The 24,234-nt window shown below is 39.9% G+C and overlaps 1 protein-coding gene across 1 annotated transcript; it reads right to left on the bottom strand.

Annotated features, from left to right (window-relative positions):
* Positions 1–487: 487 nt before the first annotated feature.
* Positions 488–21,377, bottom strand: LOC139447164 (uncharacterized). The gene is made up of 6 exons (XM_071228362.1): positions 21,111–21,377; positions 5,450–5,537; positions 4,671–4,870; positions 2,536–2,621; positions 838–1,036; positions 488–604 (listed from the first exon to the last, which is right to left on the bottom strand). Exons 1-6 carry the CDS (start codon positions 21,309–21,311, stop codon positions 488–490), a joined length of 891 nt encoding a protein of 296 aa, XP_071084463.1. The 5' UTR covers positions 21,312–21,377.
* Positions 21,378–24,234: the final 2,857 nt, after the last annotated feature.

Genomic DNA, 24,234 nt, shown 5'->3' with positions numbered 1-24,234 from the left:
TCGATTGCAGCATGAAAGTAACTATAAATAACCTTCGGTTACAAATAAAAATGATAAACCCTTTCAATAATCATAACTTCCTGCAGAGTTCTTAAAGGAATACACGTTGTTTCATTGCGCATAAACAAGTATATGTATCATCTACTAAAGGCCTGTTGCCGCCTCAGTACACAAATAATACAAAATATTGCTTGTTCTATTGGGCTGACAATCGAAGGAACAGAATCAGATGAATGTATCATTCAGACAAACACAACTCTGCATGGCGAATTTAGGTGCCTTACAATAATACAGAACAGTGGAGTGGCAGGTAAACTCCCACAGCTAGAGAAACCTTATTGTAATTTGCATAAGTGGTTAGCAGTTGGCACAATCGATTTGTTTGTATTAAACATTTATTTTACACCATTGTACCATTTTAAGGTTTTATCACGCATATCCAGGGCGAAAGACACATGCCTCAAATGCGAGTGTTAGTCCTTGTGAATTAGAGATAGATTTCCATAAAACGAACAATGAAGTCATTTCCTAGACTTATGCAGTTAGGCTTTTTTCCCGGTAGTCTCTCAGGAAAGTTGATCACGACAACATCATCCACCACAAGCTGGAAAGTAAAAACATGCACCGTTTTATACATGCAGATATTTTGCTCTAATTGTAATTACGGAACATATTTCATTTTTATCATTAACTTATATTTTTTTCTCACAATATGACGGTTCTTTGAATGTGTAGTGATGTCAAATGATATTTACAACCCCAGTGAAAGTCGTTCAGAATTCGCCTATAAATAAAACATCATTACCAAAGTTCAACACACTCCAACTCAGATCCTACCTTATACTCTCCGTCATTCAGAGATATTTGGATCTCAGACTCCTTTCCTACAGTTAAAGGAAGCGGTCGTATCTCCTCAATACCCCAACGATGGTGAAACTTGCTGTTGAAAACTGTCAGGTTTATTCCACTTTCAGCGTCAAATCTGAAATCTGAAAGGAACGTCACGTCCTGGCCTGCCTTCAGCCACAAAGAACACCTGTAACAAAACCAAACTGAGGTAGAAATGAAACAAAGGGACAAACTATAAAGAAATGCGTCCCCTTGGCCCACTAGAATTGCCAAAGACACCCTGGAAATCTTTTGTCTTTTGACTGATGGATTGATTTTCCTTTTATTCGTTACATGTCATGGACAAATCCAGGTGAATGAGTAGTTGAACTGATTTGGAGACATGGAGAGACACTATAGTTTCTTTTGTGAAACTGCGCGAGTGACGGGTACTACCAGTAAGGCAGAACATTTTGCAAACACCTGGTGTCATCACTGTTTTTTAGTGATCCATTCAGATACTTTTCTCCTCTGCTTTGCCTTTCAATTTGTGTCGATGGATAACTGAATAAATGTAACAAGCTGTGTGCTAACTGGGCCTTATGGATTTTTACATTCATAACTTCATAAACGCAAACACATTCTTATTAATAAATACCTCAGGAATTATAACTTTACAAACTCATTATTTAATCCACCCAAAATAACTGAAGACAACAAATTACGAAATCAGTGACATCGGTCAGTGCAATAATGCGACACTTGCCCAATTTATTATCAGCTGATCAAGAAACAGTGGTCTGTTAGTGGGCGTGACCTAATTTATTTTCGGTTTATGGAAAACAAAATGAAAAACTTGGCTAGTAAGCCAATTAAAGGAAACAGAATTGCTTGCTATCTGTTCATGATCTGATGTATGCCATGAGAGATGGAACAGTGTCCATGTAGATGGAAGAGAATGGCTGTGTAACTGTGCAGTCTTGACCAAAGGCGTTTATTAACTACACCACTATCTGAAAACCTCATATGAAGATTTGAATGATTAAACATGGTATAAATGGTACCTATGTTCAAATGATTAAATACACACATAGATTTGCCAATATCCTAGAATAGATGGTTTGTATTTTATTGATAATAAGTAACTAAAACGGTTCTATTTGAATGCACGTTGCACCTCCAATTTTCCAATTGTGAACATTTGATTGTGTTTTACTCTTCATGATGACTTTTGATTGATTGCTTCCATGCTTGGGGAAATAACTGGTATTAAATGAATTGGATAAGTGTTGCAGTGGGTTTGGTTTAACGTCACCTTGAAAGTTATTTCACTTATATCACGGCGTGTCAGATTGATGTGTGAAGAAAGCCAGAAGTGATGCAGGTGATGCAAAAGGTGATACCACAAGGCCCCTCCGGTGGCAACCGCCACAAACATGTGCAAAGACAGTCATTTGCTCACCTGACAACATATAGCATATGGCATATGGCATAACTTAAAAAATAGTAAATTGCATCAAACTTCGTCATTGGCACTGATTCGTCAAATTTGTAACTTTACTCCACTTATTCATGCTTTTCGCGAACATCTAGTGTCCCCACTAATTTTCAGTGATCAATTCAGATAATTTTCATCTGAAATTCTGTTTGAATCATCACAAAACACAACTCACTTACATGAGGCAGTGGATTAGAGATCCTAGTTACCTGAAAGCTGTGGTTGGTGTAGCCATGACAACAACATGGAACTTGCTTTGTGGCCCACATGGCAGATCATACGAGATGTTTGCACTCTACGTAAAATGCAAATACTGTAGTCAATTATACATGACAAAAGACAGTATCCTTGCTTATCCATGACATGATGTCAACTGCTACCACTTGTATATGGCGCGATAAAGACCGTGACATTACACACGGTTCAAGCTATCAACGGTATAAATGCTGCATACCACCGATCTACAAAGGCTTTGAAATATTCCTAAAAATATAATTAATGCTGGATTCACAGTTTTAAGAAACAAATTTTATATCAAGGCTACTAGCAAGAAAATTCCAAGAAGTGACACTCTCAACACTTAACCATCTCGCACACGATCTAAAACCAATGTTAATTTTGCACCGTGATTGTGACGGCTAGAAACAACGCCGACGAGATTTTTACCTGGCTCTGAAATATCAATATGTTCCTTTGACGAGTTTTTTTTAAAGCAGTTTTTATGTTCAGAGTTAACATTTACACTTTAATGGATTCGATAGGTTGCTGTGATCTAAAATTACAAATTATGGCAAAAAATGAGATTTAAAACAGTTCCCTCAATGATTTCGAGTCATACAATGAGTATGACGAAAGCCTGCAAATCCTGATCTTGCAATGCATTCATTCAGCAGAAGGCAATTTTGCAATAAAATATTATTTTTGTAATACCTAAACGTTAAACATGTTACAGTTAACGTGCTCCTTATATATCATAGTTTGTAAGAAAACAGTAGACTGACGCTTAGTCTCTGAAAATATATATATTTTGATAGAAACAAATAACTCCATTTACATTGAATAGGAGTCCCGGTGAGATGGGATATTCAGAGACGAATAGCATCTTCATTGAAGTTACGCATGCAGGGGTCATTATACAACCATCAGATAAAGGTTTAAATGACAGGCATATATATTGTCTCACTTGCCAAGTTCTGTCCTCCATGGAGTCTAACCAGAGTGCTGCTGTCATCACCTCATGTTGCCCAGTCTAGCCCTCCCATTTCCCTTATAGTAATTTCTTTCAGACATATTTTGAAACTTCGTTCACAATGTTATATGGTTGTTAGATGGCCCAATTGCAAAAACATATCCGGAACACCAATAAAATTATCTAGGAATTTAAATTTTGAGACAAACTGGAGACAATACAAACATTGTGTGTAGAAACTTCATCGGTGACAAGCGACAAGAGTCGATGAAAATGTTAATAAGCTGAATTCTTCATTCAAGAAACATCATGTGTGTTGTTCAAAACTCATGGAACATTATTTTCAAAAAGTCTAAGGTCTGACGGTCTAAGGTCTCCTAGTGCGACCCGAGCATTACAAAGAAAGGCCTTATTCAATGACAGTTTAGCAAGACCTCGGGTTGTAGTTGCAAACAGGTGACACTAAAGGCCAGGTAAATTACAAAACAATTATCCTTGTGTTTTTTCAAAGAAGCCTTAATCATAGACACACTGGAGCATGGACAGGGATAAGGCATTACGAGTTGACAGATGCAAATGTTAGAAAAAATTCCTGACCACTGGCAAAGATGTTGGTCCAGCCGGCCATGGCAGTTGATATGTTAACTCTGTAACCCGACCCCTGTCGGTTAGCTTTTTTGCAGACGATAACAGACCCTGATGAATATCTTATCCATTCCATTGGGGCACCATGTCATACAATCAGCTAAGTCACAGAGCATGTTGTTGTTTGTTGTTAAACGCCGCACTCAGCAATATTCCAGCTATATGACGGCGGCCTGTAAATAATCGAGTCTGGACCAGACAATCCAGTGATTGACATCCTGAGCATCGATCCACGCAATTCGGACCGATGACATGCATCAATCAAGTCAGCGAGCCTGACCACCCGATCTTGTTAGTCGTCTTTGACAAACATAGGTTACTGGGATCCAGTTCTACCCCGGAATCCCAACAGGGTACATATGGCCCTATTACAACCCTATTACATGTTTTATGTACAACATTGTTACAGAATCAATAGCGCTCATGTTGATCTTTGTATCCTAAATTTATTAACAGAACATCTTTTTGCGTTCAGATGGAAAATGTGGTATGGAACATCATTATACGTACTGGATTCCTCCATCTGAACTTTCCGCAGAGACTTGCCACATTCTCCCACTGTCCAGAGGCTTGACAGACACTGGTGTTTCTCTGATGACAGACGATGTAGTCCTTCTTACATGAATACCTTGCCACAGCACCCTGGTAGTGTCCGTCATGGCTCACGCTGGCCACGAGTACATTAAGAGGATGCCCGCAGCCCCGAAACTCTGTACAGATAATCACATGCAACAGGGATACGGGTTCCCCTAATCCAAAAAATGCAAACCCTAGCCAACACCAATCGCCGACGAACGCCTAATGGTGCTCTTTTGGTTACATTTCTTCGAATATTTTCTCGTCATTCCGAATATTTTTTACAATTTACCAAAGTTTCGATTTTGGTCTCAGACCGGTACCTTAAAATAATTTCACTCTATTTCAATTACTTTGTTTTGATATTTCGAATATTTTGTCGTTATTACAAATACTTATAATATGTCGATATTTCAAGTTTGTTTCTCGTTATTACGATTATTTTCTCGAAGTTTCACGTATTTTCTCGTAATGTCGATCGTTTTCTAGTTATTGTAGATTAGAAAAACTTGAATTAACGATTAAATAATTGAAATAACTAGAAACAAAAATCTATTTAAAAAATACAATTATGCTACAAAAGTGGCACTGTAAGTCTTTCGTACGCTTTAACTAATATATTCATTACATACTGTTCAAAAAGTACCGGTATTGTGATATGTGAAAAGGTGAAATTATGTTGTGGTAAACGTTAAAGTTCAGTTACAACATACCTGGAACACATGTTGCACGGCCATGTCGATCTACTTGACAGCTGGTGGTCAGGGGACATGACATTCCTAAACAGGGACCAGAGAGAGTCTGGAAATATAACATACAAATGCACTTCTCAAAGTTGGAGGTGGAAAAGTTATTCAAAAATATTAGTTGTGGTAATACATTGGAGCAATTTTGGCATTTGGCCAGTAAAGTTAACCGTGTAATATAATCGGATGTTCCATACGTTTATTGGTAGATGCTTAACAATATTTTTGCTATATATTGCGATAGATACAGCTTGTAAATAGAACACAGCACTACTCGTGTCTAAAACACATTACTTTTGCATCTATTTGTGAATGAGAGACGATGGTCAAACACTCGTGTGTTACATGAGATAATGTGTCTTTTTACGTGAGATTAATGTGTCTTTTTAAATGTAAAGTGTTTTGTGCTTACCTATCATGACATAATATTGTGGTATCACAAAGGGAGTATTTATTCTGGGACTTTAAGTAGCACTAACTGTCAATGCTTCGAGTACGAATCATTACATATAACTGTAGGATCATCACCCTTAACGAATATCTTACTTCCCTCTTTTCAAAAAACTTAAAACACAGGCCGAAAGAGCAAACTGTCCAATCCCATTCTTGCAGGGCTCGAACTTGTGACCAATGGGTGGTAACAAAACTAATAATTGTTAATTTAAAGTTGATATTAAATGTTAATTAAAGCGTTTCCAAGTTTTTGGATTACCCGTTTTTTAAGTCTACCAAATTAATCCCCCCACCCCCACCCCCACCCCAACCCATCAATTGACCTCATCCCAACACACCCTTCCCGTCCTGTCCCATGATTAAAAAAGTATCCACTTCACACAGAAATAATCAACAATTACCCCCAAAAATTGTTCGGATGGATTTTAAACAAAGAAATTATTTTAGAGGTACTAATCTTTTTGTGTGTTAACATCTTGACAGATGTGATGATGATAACACAAATTATGCTCACAATGTATCTGGTAGTCTGAATACCGCAGATCACACCCTATTTATACATAATTCCAAGGAAGCCTTCACGATAAATGTACCGAGAAACACCAATGAAAACACAGTTGGTGTTCAAAACATATATGATACAACATAAGTCATAAATATCTTGAATATTCATGTACCCTTAGATAAAGAAAACCATTCTGATGAAGAAAATATTTTTACCCAAGCATATGCAAACACAGACGCACCTAATAACATTGACGTCACAGATGTCCTGAATTTTCATACCTGTACCCCATTTATTTTTAACAGAGTCCATGAAGCAAGGATTCCATGTCAATCAATGGCAAACATATTTGTACCTAATAATGTTAATGTTATAATAATTGTGATATTGATGTCAATGTTGTTCTTGATGATGATAATTATATTGTTTTAACTCAATCAAATGTAAACAAATATGTTGACAAAATATTTGATGACATGCTTGCTTCACAGATGATAAAATAACAGATGTCGAAGTAAGTGCTCAAATTACAACATCTATCAATAAAGAGGTTGATGCAGAGGGAAGTAAGAATGATGTATCTACCATATATAAGCTAAACAAAAACTCTGAGAAAAATATTCAATATAAACCTGATGTAAACACAAATATTTATTGATACTGAAAATATGTTTAATAACCCAGACAACATGAAAACAAATCTTAGTTCGGAATAGAATGCAGACAATCTCGTAAGAAAATTAATAAAGCAAAAAAACGTCTCAAAAAATCAAAAGCAGAATTTAATAGATTGGCATATCACCAAGAAGAAAAGATTTACAAGAAAAGTATCAACACGTAAATATAAAGACAATTTAAATTAGACATTTCGTCAAAACCTTCACCACTCACCCAAAGAATTTTGGAAGATCCTAACTAAAAGTGAGAAAGAAAAAAATTCGAAAACTCCTGATGCATCTTTATTATAAACAAAAGAAAGTTTTCACTTTAAAAAATAGTTGTATAAAAAGCAAAAAAGCTGGTACAGGTTTGAACCCCCGCAGAAAACGTTCGCCCAAATGCAACATGACCACAACCACAACGCAGATTTTCGAACGCAACTTTCCAAATCATGCATTGTTGAAAACGTGCAAAACGTGATTTTGAGACATTGGTCCTAATGCACGTGCGTGATTGTGGCATAAATACCGACGTTGGACAGAGCAGGCATTCAGTAAGCAAAAAAACCACCAAGAATATGCCCAGACTTACACAAGCGCAACGAGACAGAGCGATTGGTATGGCCAATATGGGGGCTACTCAACGTCAGATAGCCAGAACTTTCAACTGCTGCCAGACCACCATCAGCAAGTTCATAATCCACAGCCAACAGACAGGACAGACTCAAGACCGGCCAAGATCGGGAAGACCGAGAGTGACAACACTGGCCCAAGACCGCTACATCCGGCAGATTCACCTCCGAAACAGATTTGTGACGGCGACGTCAACGGCGGCAACAGCACTAAGGCATGCCATCAGCAGACGAACAGTCCTTTGACGACTTCGTACGGCTGGTATAAGAGCCTACCGACCCTTCCGTGAAATGGCCTTGACCCGTCTACGCCGTCAACGCAGACTGCAATGGGCACGAACCATACGTCGGTGGCAGCGACGTGACTGGACGAGAGTGCTCTTTACAGATGAAAGTAGGTCCTGTCTGTTCAGGAACGATGGCAGAGATTTTTCGACGAAGGGGAGAGCGACTGGCGCCAAACTGCAATATAGAAGTTCACCCGTTTGGAGGTGGAGGCGTCAGGTATGGGGTGGCATTTGTGGCCAGATTTCCGAGGAAACCTGAATGCTCAGCGATACAGGGATGAAGAGTTGAGACCTGTTGTAGTGCCATTTATTCAACATCAGCCAAGAGGATTAATTTTGCAACAAGACAACGCAAGGCCTCACACCGCCCGAATTGTTCAAGACCACCTGAACAACGGTAACGTCGATGTATTGCACTGGCCAGCTTGTTCTCCAGACATGAACCCCATTGAAAATCTCTGGGATCATCTTGATCGTCAGCTGAGACAAGGTGTACCGACAGGAATTTGAACAGACTCTATGGAACTTATGGAACAGGATTCCTGTTGACGTTATCCGCCGACTGACGACGTCAATGAGGAGGCGTGTGTTGGCGTGCATGGATGCCCAGGGTGGTCACACTCGCTATTGATGACATGTTACCTGACTACTGTGTCATTAATGGACTCTTCATGCACTTTCTCAATGAACTCTGATTTGTGTTATTTTTAATTTGGACCCATTTACTCTTTCTTTGTGTATTGCAGAGAATGCAATATCGGCATTACAATGCTTTTTCATTCGAATTCATGGAAAATGATTTCTGTTTATAAATTAATCATCATAAATCTCACATATGCCTTTGTTTTTGGTGTTTGGTCAAGTGAAGTCGGTGAAAACTTTCTTTTGCCCGGTAGTTTATGATGTAATGACTGAATAAATTATAAAAGCTGCAAAGAAGTTTAAACGAAATAAGGCTTCCGGACTAGATTTTTCCTAGAATGATCAAATCATAGATAGCATTGCCCCACTATATTCAGAATTTTTCAATCTTGTGTCTCATGTGGTGTAGATTTTACAAAGGCACTCGATACTGTCTGGAGAGTAGGACTGTGGTCAAAAATGCAAAACTGTGGAATTGAGGGCCGTTTTCTAACTTCAAAATATGTACAGTAATATTATATAAATGCTACAATCAAATAATGCAGAATCGGGGTATTTCCCTTGTCGTTCAGGTGTCAGACAGGGCGAAAATCTGTCACCACCACTATTTTTAAATGATCTGGAACCGTGATTAACAAAACAAGGATGCAAAGTGTTTTGATTGAATCGTACATCAGGAAATGACATTACAGTAGGGTTACATAGTTTAGTTTTATTCTATGCAGACGATACAGTCCTTTTAAGCGATACCCAATCTGGGTTACAAAAATCATAAGATTCCTTTAATCAATATTGCTTAAAATGGAGGCTAAATGTAAATATCTCAAAAACAAAAAGAGGGGGCCAAGCCAAATCCACAAAATCGTTATTTTATTTTTTTGGAAAGATACTGGAAATTGTTGATAATTATACATATTAAGGTATAAAGCTTCACCGAAATAGAAAATTTGTGTTTTGTATGACATAACTAACAGCAAAAGCGACAAAAGCATTTCAGGTCGATAAAGCTGTTCTGGTTTTACACTTTAGACGTCGCAGATAATGAAGCGCTGGCGTGTGGTGCCCCAGTACGAATACGGGGATATTGCGATATATCTGGGACATTATTATCAAAGGTGGTGTGGTCTAGGGAATATTCTAGGTGGGATAGCACTGCCTTTGTTAAAAAATGTAGGTAAGTTTTTCCTGAAAAGGGGTGTAAGGGCTCTTACAAATGTGGCAGAGGTGTTTACAGTAATGTTTCCCCTAGGGAAAGCTTTAAAAGGAGAGGTCAAGAAGTTTTGACAGAGGGTGTGTGAGGAGTGAAACAGGAATCTCTGCATGCTCTGTCTTCCCCACCTATCGCGGGTAAGAAACGTAAGAAATTGAAAAAGAAGAGCAGAATAGCTGTGTGGTAAAAGATCATACGTCCTGAAGAAGCACAGTGTTCAAAATCACAGCTGGACCTGTTTTCAGTGCCAGCCGTTGTGACTTCTATGCAGGATAGTGGCTGTGTGGTATACCCCTACTACCACCATTACAAGTGGGGGGCCGATACGGTTTGATGTTAACCCTGTAAATAATGACATAGATTTGAGTCAGTGTTATTTGAGAGTGGTATTTAAAATAATCGAGGAAAATGGGTCTGACGTCGCCACTACAGATAATGTAGGGCCTGTGAACAATGTACTACACTACATGTTTAAACAGGTGCTTGTAATGCTGGGTCAAAGTCAGACCGAAATAACACCGTCATTAGGCACCTACGCCGACAGAGCTTACATAGAAAACTGCCTAACCTACAGACTGGATATGATGTCAAATGTCCTTCAGTGCCAAGGATGGTACAGGGACGAAAGTGAGAAAATGAATTACATAAACATGCAGGATGGATGCAGCCTTGGGATGAAAAGATGACACACACTAGTGACTCCTACAAGAGAAGTTGAATTGACTGGCCGGCTGCACTGTGACGGACTGAACTGGTGAGAAGTGCTAATTCGTTTGAAATACAACAACAGTTGCGGAACTCTGTGACACTGGTATGCTACCATGAAGGGAGCTGTGTAATAGAGGTTGATGCTTTCAGGTAGTTGGCATTAGTTAATAAGTATAGCAATTATGTCCATGCAAGACAACCAGAGAGCTGAATAACTTTGCTCTAAATAACCGTCAAATGTCCAGTATTTACGGCGATACCATTCCGAGAGACTGGTTATTGAGAGTTCATAGGAGCGCTTATCACGAAAACGTACGCCAGAAGCGTACATAGTGACCTCGGATGTAAGCTCACAGGCCTGTACCAACTGGATTCCCTATCATGTTCCCAGGTAGTATGTTGTAGAGTGCTTCGAACCTGCTGGGCAGGATATTTCGCTACATTTTCTAGAGTTTAGCCGCTTAAAGAACTTTACGGGTACAAATCTCATCGAAGCAATTACGCCAGGTACAGGACAATTTCAGTTCTTTGTGCGGGACTTACTGTCTGTATTTCATACATAATTGCTGCAGAGGTTATGGGTTACAAAGCATTGTGAACACGAAGTAAGACGAGTTCTATGGATGAACAACTTCTTTATTACAATTTCATTGCTTGATAAAGGTGTTAGGATCTACAACGAAACGTCGCACTAATTGTAATAAAGAAGTTGTTCATCCATAGAACTCGTCTTACTTCATCACTCCAACTTCGAAATGCCACTGAAAGAAGCATTGTGAACACATTCTATATTGGGAATACACAAGCTAATGGCCGTTTGCTATACCTATAATCGTAGCTCTGTTATTGAGAAATTGTCTAATGTCAACAATTGGGGATGCTTCCTTGATTCACACTGTTGTTACCCTCTTCGAAGTTGACAGCGTGATTTGGTCCGTCAAGCGCGTGCTGCCAGTAACGTTGACGATCAAAGATTTGGCGGTACCTGTGTTAGGGAGAGTTTCGGGCGTGGAATGTAGGTGTTGTAGAGTCGTGAGAACGCCACATCGAGTACTAGCTGCGACGGTTAACGAAAGTACCAATAAATACACACACGGTCTGTGCTGTCTTACACCCTTAGGGGTGTTTACCGCCGTTCTCCCATGCTGCATAGTGACCATGTGCCAGTCCTTAAAAGACTTGAATCTCGTTAGTGGATCGTAAACAATTGTAATATGTGTGTCGTGGTGATGGCTAGTGATATGGGGTGGGACGTTTATTGGCTAGTGAAGATTAAAAGATACTAAAATAAGCATGTGGTGGTTTTAATGTCACTTTAATTAGGTAGATGTACGGTGTGATGGGTTATGTAATAATTCAGCCAAGTGAAAATACGACAAGTTATAGCATCCACAATTTTTCATCTTATAAAACTTAAAAACAACATATTCATATTTATTTTCGATCTCTATAATCATTGTATTAGCATTGCGGGGTCCACATCCAGTTTGCCTTCACAATGATCAGATTATTGTAATTGATAAAGCTCATTCTTAATTTCATAAGGCCTTGCCTAGTATGTTTCCTTATTCTAATCTGATGTTTCAATTTCCCTCACAAACGTTTAAGAATGCTATTCTTTTTCTCTTTACACCAATAGATATCTGCATTGCCCAATGTTAAAATTTTATTTGACATATTGATATACTTGTACTTGTGTGATTACACATGTATGACATAGAACGTTTTTCATGGCGGTTTTTTTCAGGTATGCCGATGCGTGTCATAGTTACAGACGGTTTAGCTTGGCCCCGTCTCTACATGCCACTAGTTGTCACAGCGCACATAGATCAGGGACCCAGACCAGAAGCGACAGGATGGACCGTCACTTATATCATTGAGATTTATTGCCCTTTGGAACAAAAATATCGCCCATTACATAATAAAAGAAAAAACATAAATCAGTATTCAGTGAGACCCTATTCTTTCACGCCAACTCCGACAGCCTGTGCACCAGTTTTAGAATGGAAAGAGGCAGCAAATGTCAATACAATGTGTTCAAAAAATGTGTTCATTGTAGTAGGACCATTACCGGCCCAAACGTAATCTTGTAATCAGAACCGACACATATTGTGAATATCCCAGTTTTAAACATATGGACCCATGTTGAACATTAACCACGTTGAACGTAATCGGACAAGATCCTCATCACATACGATTTCGCCAAAATTAATATACACAACATTGAAAGAAATTTTGAATAAAATTAAATACCTACATTACAAACATAAGTCCAGGTATGCAATGATATGACCAGACAGTGCAGTAGGAGAAAGTCAGCATTATACGGTTCCCCAGGGAAGTGAAGAACGATATTAATTATGTTTGTAAACCCAGACACACGCAGACTATGTTGGAAGATATCATATCTGATATCGTGTGTAGAAGTGTGGCATGGCTTGTATGTTGAGGGAATGAACGACTTTTCTGCACACGTAAACAACCTTATAAGCTGACCCGATGATCAGGATAAGGGTCCAATCGATATACCTGATGACGTTTGGAAAACCAGCAATAGCATTAAATCCTGCCTTCACGAGGCGTCTTGCTGGTGCATCTTTCGGAATCTTTATGAAATTAAGAGTAGTGACAAATGCAGTAATTGTTGAATCAATTGAACGTGATACACAATGTAAATAAGCAAGTGCTCCTTGAAAGCACCTCTTGCTGAAATACCTTAAGGACACTCAAGATAGGGATGGACAAGATCTATTAAGTTTTCAATTGCATCACGAGGCGGCACACGATACCCACTGATGTGGTCTGACATGGTCTGACGTGGTCACGATACACACACGCTCTTTTAACAACCCTGCCTGCATCAAATCAAAACATAAGCCACCATGTTAAATGTTTGTCACCAACTTACGACAGCTCTTGACCTGTCTTAGACATTGTGGTAAATTTAAGAATTCTTTGCATTTCGAACGTTTCGAGAATATATACCTGTACTACTTAGTAGTTGAAGACACACAAGACTGCCTGAGGGAGTCTGACTGTGGATTTGCTTTAGAATGAATACAGCTGCAAGGCAGCGGGGCGTTAGAGAGAGTTTTCCTTCCCAAGAAGAGCAGCCAGTCAAGGCTGATGAGCTCTCTCGAGCTCTGCCCGAAGCGTCTGTTTTTAAGGCGTCATATAGCTACCTATCGCCCTCAGAACAATTCCGACATGTGAAGCCCAGGAACTGTCCTTGTTTATATTGTAACACAACTGCCTTTATGAGGTGGTATCTACATCAAGCATTATCTGTCATACCCTGTAAGAAATAACTAATTCGAAGATAAGATATTGAAAACAGTTCACGTTCCTCATATATCTTGCTTTAGAATCTTCCCTCAGAAATGGCAAAAGTTCTAAGATCAAATTTCCACTTTCAGCATTTAATATTTAAAGCTTTCAATTGATTTCTGTAAACGAAAAACCAAATAACAGAATCTTTTCATAACAAATCTTTTCAGGACATCCAGTAAGGACAGCGAATAATTAGATAAGAATATTGACTGTATCTTACAAAAGTTATAAAACAAAGTTTTTCCATTTGTCCCTTGTTTTTGTTTTTAAAATCATGATATATGAGAGTAGTGTGAGAGAATTTTGTTAAACGCTACAGTCAGCAATATTCAGGTTTCATCATGGCTGTAAATAATCAAATCTGGATCTGGGGAACCAGCGGTACATAACAAGTGCCCCTTGCCCCTTGCCACTGGGGTACGAAGATAAACGAGCTACCAAGTAACCCAGCCAGAGCACCCTATACATGCTAATCTTATGTAGTTATGGTTACTGGGGACCTTTTTTGTCCCTGAATCCGCACAGTGCGACTAGTGTACAGTATATAACTGCATCATTGGATGTAAGGACATATGTCTTATGCTTTGTGTGGAACACGCAATGGTCAATAGTCCTAAGAACCCTTTTAACAGTATTCAAGTGATATCTCGGCAGGGAGACACCAGAAGTAGGCTTCATACTTTGTACTCATAGACTTGAACCCTGTGAAAAGACGTTACAGACTTGCCTTGAAAAATATACATGAACATGGTTATCGCTTATGAAATTAATAATTGTAAAGAGTTTATTTATATATGATGCATCAGCTGTTATGATATGTTTTTCAAGTTGTATATCTATCATACTGTAATTATATTACGTTCGTATTCTCACAAATCATACAGTTTATGTAAACTAAATCAAACATCAACAGTTAAGCACGAGGTTTTAGTTTGTGTTATATTAAACAAGGCAATCAGCAATATTCCAGCTGAATGACGGTGGTCTGTAAATAATCTTATCTGAAACTGACAGTCTAGTAATTGACGTTATGAGCATCGAGCCACACAACTTCACACATTTTATCTGTTTTCTGGACTTTGAGGTTGTAGGGGCTTCCGGTTGATACAGTGTTTGCATTCTGTTAGCGGTTCATGGCCTGCCTTAAAAACAAGGGTGATGTAGGAGTGGACTTCGAGCAAGCCCGCTGCTTCTTCCCAAAGGCTGAGAGAGCAGTGGCGCGGAGAGTGTATCCCATCTTTGCTTGGCATCTCTCTGTGAAGGTTCTGTAAGAGGAGATCAAGGTCAGCATTGGTCTTCAGCAACCCATGCTTGACGTTAGAGGCGACTAACGGGATCAGGTGGTCAGGCGGTCAGGCTCGCTGAATTGGTTGATGCATCTCATGGTATCCCAATTGCATGGACCGATGCTCATTATTTACTTACAGACCACCGTCACATGGGTGGATTGTTGCTGAGTGCAGCGTTAAACAACACGCATACTGTAAGGGGAACATCTGATCCTGCAGCAGACAAAGGAATGGTCTGTGCCCTGGTCGGCGTTGTGGTAGGAACTGAGGGCGATGATCCACACAAATCCAGTATAGCAGGCTAACTGGGATGAGACAGCACCTTGCTGCCCGAGCGCCATGTTCTACCTACTATACTGCTGCTTCCCGTTTTGTGCCGTCGTTCCAGTGCGCTGATCTTGGCCCATGCAACAGCCCCACCCTCATCCTCTCAGCATCACTGATAGATCCAAGGGAAAGGTGAGAGACAGTACTGCTTGTAATAGATGTGTCGCAAAAAGGGTGTTGACCAGATTGTTTTCGGTAGTCTGACTCTCGATTTGCTGTGGGAGTTTACACGTTTAGCCAGGGCAGTAGGGTTGGGAATTATCTTTCCTTCGCCAGGAAGGGAAGCCAGACACGATGGACGAGACCCCTCTACCCTAAGCATCTGGTTTCAGTCTTCAGGTAGCAGCCTTATACCCCGAGAAAAGCTCCAACATGTGAAGGCCAGGAGCCTTGACTGTGAGAGGCCAGTGGAGGCGCTCCCTGTTGGGGGCATTTGATGGGCATTGGGAGTTTGTCACCCATTCTGCAGGCTTTGTCAGGTCACAGTTTAATAAAAACACTTCTGAATTATAGGCTGTAAGAAAAGGGCATACAATGTGAGGCATATGTAATTTGTTTCAGAAACAAATCAAAGGGTTGCTCCCGTAGTTTCCATGGGTACCTGCACCTATCTAACAGCTGACTGGAAAATCGATCACTGACGCACTGCATTATATCACAGTCATATATACATGCACTATGTGAAACAGATGCTCGTAGTATATGTAGATGTAAGAAGTACCTATTTACCAACTGGGTCAAAAGGTCATGGCCCCTCAAGTTTATGATGAGAATTATCGGCTCAAAAGATTGGTGTCCACCACATGACACCAAGTACTTTTAATGCTATTTAGAAACCCAGTAGTCGAAGTGGTAGCAAACTGAGAATCATTAGACACATGTCACTCGTTGTGTTGAGATTAGAATCCATCTAATGAGACATACTTGTAAATACGAAAATATGTAACATCACGTGTCATTGACAATGTACATATAATCAAAGTCTACAAGCATAAACATTTTCAGGAAGTCTGATCCAACTCATAGATCCGCCAATGATGTACCCAATCTATTGAGGTTTTATAGGTTAATGAGGTGACGATATGATACATTAAAGAAGCAGTTCACCCTGGAATATATTAATATAATGTTTTCATTTGAAGTTTATGCGATATACAGCTTTTCAATTGGACGAGTGATCGGTCACCTCGTTCATACGTTTTTTTCTTGAAATGACGTAAACACTGACGGACTACTTCCACATTCCCGGAAAAACCCTTGGGACGTCCCAAGCACGAATACATACAGAAGCGTTCTTTCTGATCATTTAGGCCCTTCAATCTTGAACTCAGCGTTTTAGTATACATTGAGAAACGCCAGAGAGTTTGACTGCACCTTCGTTCACGAATATACTCGCTACGACCCATCCTCGTGAAGAAAACAAAGAAATGCACATCCAAACTATGGTAGTATCGACTCGATCCGTGTCTAGGCTAACAGTTGTGGTCTACAGCAATCTATGAGTTAACCTTAGTGTCATTTTGATACGTCTTTAATCGCCTTTCAATGATCGGTCAATTTAGTCTGGTCATTCTGTAATTTAACCTCAAGAAAATTGCAACAGAATATTTTACGACTGTTTCCTTTTAATTGAATGTATTTGAGTTTGTATTAAAAAGTCTACCAAAATCAACCTTCGGGAAAATGTTTAATTCTCGCATCAAAAATAGATAAAAACCAACGAGGAGAATATGGCATCTACGGGTCGCCGTACATCAAGAAGAGCTCGCCAAGGGAGATAATTCGTAGTGATCCTGCTAGTGCCTTGGGAAATATTCAGAAATAACCGATAACGGAGCCGTATTATTTCATGGTAAGTTGACAAATAAACATTTATTTAAAAATGTAATTAATAATGATGAAAATAATAGCAGTTGGCTTCCAATATACTTCTAACATGCCCATCAACCATAAATTGTGTAGCGTCGTCTGCTATGTAACTACGCCGCACCGGCAGAGAACATGTGCGTTAAACACGACCGATAACCATATTCCTGTCTTTTATATATTCATCCAACATTGTTACAAGTATTAGAAACATAATTATGTGAAAAATTATATCACCAAATACTGTCCCCAAAGATTGTTTGGAATACAGCGAGGCACTTGAGTGTTTATTCGCCGAAGGCCCGGGTTCGATTCCCCACATGGGTGCAATGCGTGAAGCCCATTTTTTGTGTCCCTCGGGGCAATCTCAATAAAATAAAATCTTTGTACTCGCTAGTGAGAACTAAGATCTGATTTTAATGAGATTGCTCTCGGGGGCACGGGTGGCCCAATTGTCTAAGGCGCCGCGATTCGCTGTGCAGAGTTGCGTCCCTTGGGCACCCCAGAAACCTATGATTGTGGGTTCGAATCCCGGTTCGCCCCGATTACGTTTCTAGATTTATCAGCACCATACACGTGCTCGTGGGTTTCACCGAATAGGTAAACGTCTAAGACCTGCATCACTTCGGGCTTTCCTTCCACATTAAGCTGACACACCGTGATATAACTGGAATAATGTCAAAAGCGGCGTCAAACCCAACTTACTCACTCAGGTGTCCCCCGCCTTGATATAACTGGAATAATGCTAAAAGCGGCGTAAAACCATACTCACTCACTCACTTGAGCGTTTGCCATATTGCTATGCCTATGATCATCTTGTACTTATACTCAAATTGAATAGATTCGCCCGCTAAATTAAATGAATCTGTAGTTAGTATAGCCTGTGTTCACTCAGCGTATCAGCGACAGTAATAGATAACCGGCTGACATGAGTTTCGCCGGGGCCCCTTTCACAAGAATAGACTATAGTCGGCCAACTACCCATGCGTTACCAAGTTCCAGTTCTTTATGATATTAACATATTTATTTCCATAAAGTGGAGGGATTGGCAAACAAGCAAATTTTGCTTATCTGAATGCCTCTCCCAAACATGTTACACATACAAATTACAATGTATTAAAGTGATTTGAGAAATAGCATACATGATATAATTGACATTAAAGATGATTATTGTTCTGTAAGTGTTTTATTACTGGATTATCTTTCGAAACTACAGCTACGTTATGTTATTTACATCTAGCACAACAACATCACAGTACATGTATCATACATACTCGCCGTAAAAGGCGACTGTGGTTGTCTTTAAAGGCGACAACTAACGGGATCGGGTGGTCAGACTCGCTGACTTGGTTGATGCATGTCATCGATACCGATTGCGTGGATCGCTGCTCATGATGTCAATCACTGGATTGTCTGGCCCAGACTCGATTATTAACTGGCCGCCGTCATATAGCTGCAATATTGCTGAGTGCGGCATTATACAACAGCAAAATAATTAACTTCTGAATTATGCAACCAACATACTTACTTAAACGAATGAGTGTTCAACTATCAGTAGTTGTGAATAAGCATCGGAGTTTTTAAAAGTTGGGATTTATACGACAATAGTTTGGAAATAATGTTCTTTCAAATCTAATACAAGTATACTGGAACATATGATATTCATTTCCCCTTGTACACGAGTCACAATTCGGGCAGAGTCTCAATCAAAGGAACATTCTGCCACGAACCGTTTCTACGGACAAATTAGTATTACTTGTACGAAATTGTAAAACTTTTATTGAACGACACTTGTCTTATCAAAATCATCCATTGTCTTTGAATTATATAAACGTCAAAACTTGCATCCAAATAACATAAAATAGCAAATATTTCAGTCGGAGACTTGGAGGCTTGCTCATGGATACCTTAGACTGCTCCCTCTATTTGACCTTAAACTATTATAATGTATTAAATTGTCCCTGTGATATTTTTTATGAAGTAAATAAAAGTTGTATACCCAGATTGTTCTTTAATTTAATTTTATTAGAAAGAAAACTATAATAAATTTGAATCTCTTCCTTCCTACAAATATCCAAGAATACGAAAATACGAATTATATATCTTGTGACCTTGAGAAAGGTCATTCCCATGAGTTGATTTTGGTAGACTTTTTTTCCTGAAAGCTGACATGCTACCAAATAACATAAAGTATGAATTAATTCTGTTGCAATTTTCTTGAGGTTGGCCATTTATTTCGACCAAAATGACCAGACTAATTGATCAATGATGACTAAAACATATAACCGCCATAGGTTCATTAGCAACTCGCGAAATCTCTCCCGTCACGTTTATCGTGTCGGCCATTTTTACGTCTTGTACTTGACGAAAATGTATTACGACACGCTGTCATTGTGACTTATTTACTGAGGTAGTTCGTAACATATCTGTCTCATCTAATATTGATATTATTTGAATACATGTGTTGCGTAAGATGTTTCTGAAGAGCAAGTTGTGCATCCATACGCTCATGTCACCACTCTTTTTGAGGAACTATTTTATTCCACGATACAGCTGGTTGTTGTGTGGCTGTCAGTGTAAACATGAAATCGCATGTACTAAACAAAATTGTGTATAGATCTTGGCCTACATCCATTGAGGTAAGAAATTGTGATAAAAAATTGTCGCAAGCTCCGACGTTCATACAGTTTGACCCTCACTCTATGAAGGTTCATACTCCAATGAACTCACAATAAGTGAAAGTCAATTCTAAAATGAACTGCACATGAAACAATATGCCCACAATAAGCAATTTGTTATTTAAGTTACAACGTTATGAATTTATCCTCAACAAGTTAGATTCACGACCATATCTGTGACTCAGTCAAGCACAATTTGGTGAAGCTTGTGTTTGTTTGTTTCCAATCTTATTAAAAGCTTTACTACGCTCTAACATTATGCTGACACAGTTTTCGATTAAAATTACGAAAACTGAACAAACGAACATTCCGGATTGTCTTATATAAGGTTGAGATTTTGTGGCAGTGCTTCCCACACATACAGTGCAACGCCTTCTTTCAAATGTTCTCCGTCTGAAGCGAGAGATAGACGATAATTTTGACGGAATCAGTCGTACGGGCCGTAACTATCGTTTGGAATACCCCGTGTTAACGCATTCGAGTTCGAGGTATCATGATTAGAAAACACATTACATCTGTCACTTTCATGATCTGGTAAGCGACGCTTTGATTGGTCGGATAAAAGGTGGTTCTGACGTGACCCGTATTGGGATGTCCTCAGATCTTTGTATAGAGATAGCGAGAAATAAGATCTGATTTTAATGAGATTGGTTTCTTTGTTTGTTTCTTTCTTTCTTTCTTTGTTATTAGTCGCCTTTTACGGCAGACCCGTGAAGATTCGTGCTAGAATAGGTCTTCAGCAACCCATGCTTGCCGTAAAAGGCGGCTATGCTTGTCATAGGCGGCGACTAACCGAATTGGGTGGTTAGGCTCGCTGACTTGGTTGAAGCATGTCATCGATCCCAATTGCGTGGATCGATGTTCATGATATCAATCACTGGATTCTTTCGTCCGCCGTCATATAGCTGAAATATTGCTTAGTGCGGTTTAAAACTTTTACGGCTTTGGGTGCTGAAGACCTAGTCTACCCTGTAGTGAAGCTACAGTGAAGGTCACTGAAGCTTGTGGAAGGAAAACGTGTAAAGAGTGAAGAATGACATACCTTGGGCCAGTGTTGGATATCACAGAAGTCGAACCCAGATCTTGGAGAAATGCTTACACGAGCACTGCTGTTTCTGTTTAGAAGGCATGTACGTGTCTTGTGTTCAAAACCAAAGGAGAGACATACAGAGGACGCAAGGCATTCAGACGCACAGTCATACAGAGACGGACTCCCGAGCATCCTGAACGCCTGGTGTTCCATGTACTTGTTATGTTGTATTGCAGCATCGAAGCAGTTCTGACTATTTACAAACCTAACTATTCCACAAAGAAGAAGCAAAACTTCAGCACGGTCGGATACCAAAGCTATGCTAGGTTTTGCCATTCTTCGACTATAATGTGTGTCTGTGTGTATGTCTTCTCTCCGTGTAAGACAATTCCTCTATCTCGAAACAATCTGCCAAGAGTTATGTAAAGGTTTCAAATAAATATTTTATTAGTCCTAAGTGAAATGACGTTCTAGAAAAAGTGCAACAGAGTTAGCGTTTGCCATTTGTATCAAGTATCTAAAAAAAACCATTAAATCAAGAAGATAAAGGAACCATACATCTTGCTTTCATATGTACGCTGTATGGACATCCCACAAGTAGTTCAATATATACTGAACCGCAAAATAAACGTCTCCATGGATAGATATATGAGAAACCTTATTTGTCCAAACACTGTAAACATACTTCGAGACATATTAAAAAGATGAAACTTGGCAAAACTGACCATCAAGGTTGAAATTAAAGTTTCAAATGTTCTTAAAGTGAAACACAACACTAGTCTCTGAGAAAATGGCATCATAAGTCAGTATCTCGTGTGTCCGCCATGTGCATTGATGACTGCCGTGCAACGTCGATACATGGAATGGATGAGGGGGTTGATGAGGACCATAGGCACTTGAGCCAACACTCTGAGGAATACCCAACGCAGTTCAGCTGCAGTTGTCGGCCTTGGTCGGACGTCTTTCAGCCGTCTTTGAATCTCGTCCCACAGGTGCTCAATGGGATTCAAATTGGCACTGAGGGCAGGGCACTGCATGGTTCTAATGCCATTCTGCTGGAGGAAGTCTCTTGATGCTCTCTCAGTATGGGCACGGGCGTTATCATTCTGAAACTCGTGGTTGTGGCGACGTGCCAAATGAGGTGTGGCGTGTGGTCTCAAGACTTGATCAATGTACCAAGCTGCTGTGACACCATTGCCTCTCCCTGGACTGATGTTCGGGAAGACCACAGGGCCGACCCTCTGTGCAAGACCAATTCCACCCCACACCATGATGCTCGGACCACCCCACGAGTCTCTCTCAACAACACAAGCATCCCGTCACCAGACTCTCTCTCTCTCTCTCTCTCTGCCATCTGCTGTTGGGATACAGTAACGGCTCTCGTCTGAGAAGAGGACTCTACTCCACTGCTGGTGGCGCCAATACTGGTGCTGTGTTGCCCACTGAAGACGGTCCCGGCGATGACGTGGTGTCAGAATGGGTCCTCGGTGTGACCTGTGACAGTGGAGGTGTCTGCTCGTCAATCGTTGACGCACGGTGTCAGCACTAATGTCGCTGGTGTGTCCCCATGGTCTGTCGAGCAGTTTTCACAGCAGTAACCAAGCGGTCTTGAAGATGCTGTCGCACAATCTGACGATCCTGACGTCGGGTGGTGACCCTTGGTCTTCCACTAAGTGGTCGGTCATCTATAGTGTTGGTGGTCTGGTACCGTTACTGGAGCCTGTATATGGTGGACTTGAAATGCATTGGCTACCTGCCAGGCGGTTTGTCCAGCTTGCAATCGTCCAAGGGCTTGGTGTCGCTGATTTCTTGTCAGTCTCGGCATGTGGTAGCAATTCAATAACGAATTAATGTTATCAGATTTGGGTGAATTGTTATAGGGCAAGAAATGGGGGAACGCATGTGCATTTCAATTTGCACGGAACTCACGTGCATCGGGTTACCATTGCCGTTGCCGTGATGCGTTTGGGCGATCGGTATTATTGTCATCTGCTTCGGTTTTTTATCATGCTCGGTGTTGCCATTCTTCGGGTCGTCGTGCGGGTGAGTCTCTGGAAACGATGTTCCAAAGTTGACTGAATAAAAATGAAATTTTATACTTTGTCTCAGTGAAATGGCGTTATTAAATATTGATCAGAATTACGCCCTTATCAGCTGACATCTGAATAAAGTCAGACAGGAATATTTAATAAATGAATACAGCGTCATGATGAGATGATAGAGAAATATATCTTGTTTTTAAAATCTTCACTCAGTGATGGGTGTAATGTGAACATTCCACATGCAATTCAATATCAGACTTATGTTATAAATTATGTACATGTGATATTAGGTTGACGAAATGGTAAAAGTGAATTGGTTTCTTTTAGAGACACCCAGCAGGTACAGCGAACTATGTAATTATCTGGATAAGATTTATCAGCCACCTGTTTTTAAAAATAGACTTTTCAGAAGATTGCATTTATTTTTTCGCACTTATTAGCTAAACTTTATAGTCTTTGTGGTTGTGTTTGGACGGACTTAGCTTGTTATCAATATGCATCCCTAAATATTATTTTTGTATCTATGGTTTGGGGATTTTTTTCTCCGTGTACAAAAACAAGTGTCTTAAGTAAGGTTAAGCTTGTAGAAGATTTGTTTTCGAAGTTTTCAAGAGCTCAATATCGTTGAAAATATCAACTAATTCTATCCATCGATGATTGCAATTTCCAAGGTCAATGTCACAGTAAAGTTCTTTGTAAACAGTGATTGATACTGTGTCAAAAAAAAATTATTTTTGTTGTTGTTGTTTAACGCCGCACTCAGCAATATTCCAGCTTTATGACGGCGGTCTGTAAATAATCGAGTCTGGACAAGACAATCCAGTGACTGACATCATGAGCATCGATCCACGCATTTGGGATCGATGACATGCATCAATCAAGTCAGCCAGTCTGACCACCTGATCCCGTTAGTCGCCTTTTACGACAAGCATAGTCACCTTTTACGACAAGCATGGGTTGCTGAAAACCTATTCTACCCGGAATCTTCGCCGACTTGGTTGATGCATGTCATCGTATCACAACTGTCTGGTTCGATGCTCATGATGTCAGTCACTGGATTGTCTGGTCCAGACCAGATTGTTTACAGACCGACG

The sequence above is a fragment of the Haliotis cracherodii genome, unplaced genomic scaffold (genome assembly GCF_022045235.1).
Source record: "Haliotis cracherodii isolate W230 unplaced genomic scaffold, xgHalCrac1.p SCAF_10, whole genome shotgun sequence".
Classification (NCBI taxonomy): domain Eukaryota; kingdom Metazoa; phylum Mollusca; class Gastropoda; order Lepetellida; family Haliotidae; genus Haliotis; species Haliotis cracherodii.
This window is presented reverse-complemented; position numbering and strand designations above follow the sequence as displayed.

Excerpts from the sequence above, each read along its gene's own strand:
- LOC139447164 (XM_071228362.1), bottom strand. The coding sequence starts at position 21,311 with ATGGAACACCAGGCGTTCAGGATGCTCGGGAGTCCGTCTCTGTATGAC. Across the intron at positions 2,622-4,670 it reads AGTTCAGATGGAGGAATCCA|AGTGCAAACATCTCGTATGA; the intron begins GTACGTATAATG and ends CATTTTACGTAG. Across the intron at positions 605-837 it reads TGAATGACGGAGAGTATAAG|CTTGTGGTGGATGATGTTGT; the intron begins GTAGGATCTGAG and ends TTTACTTTCCAG.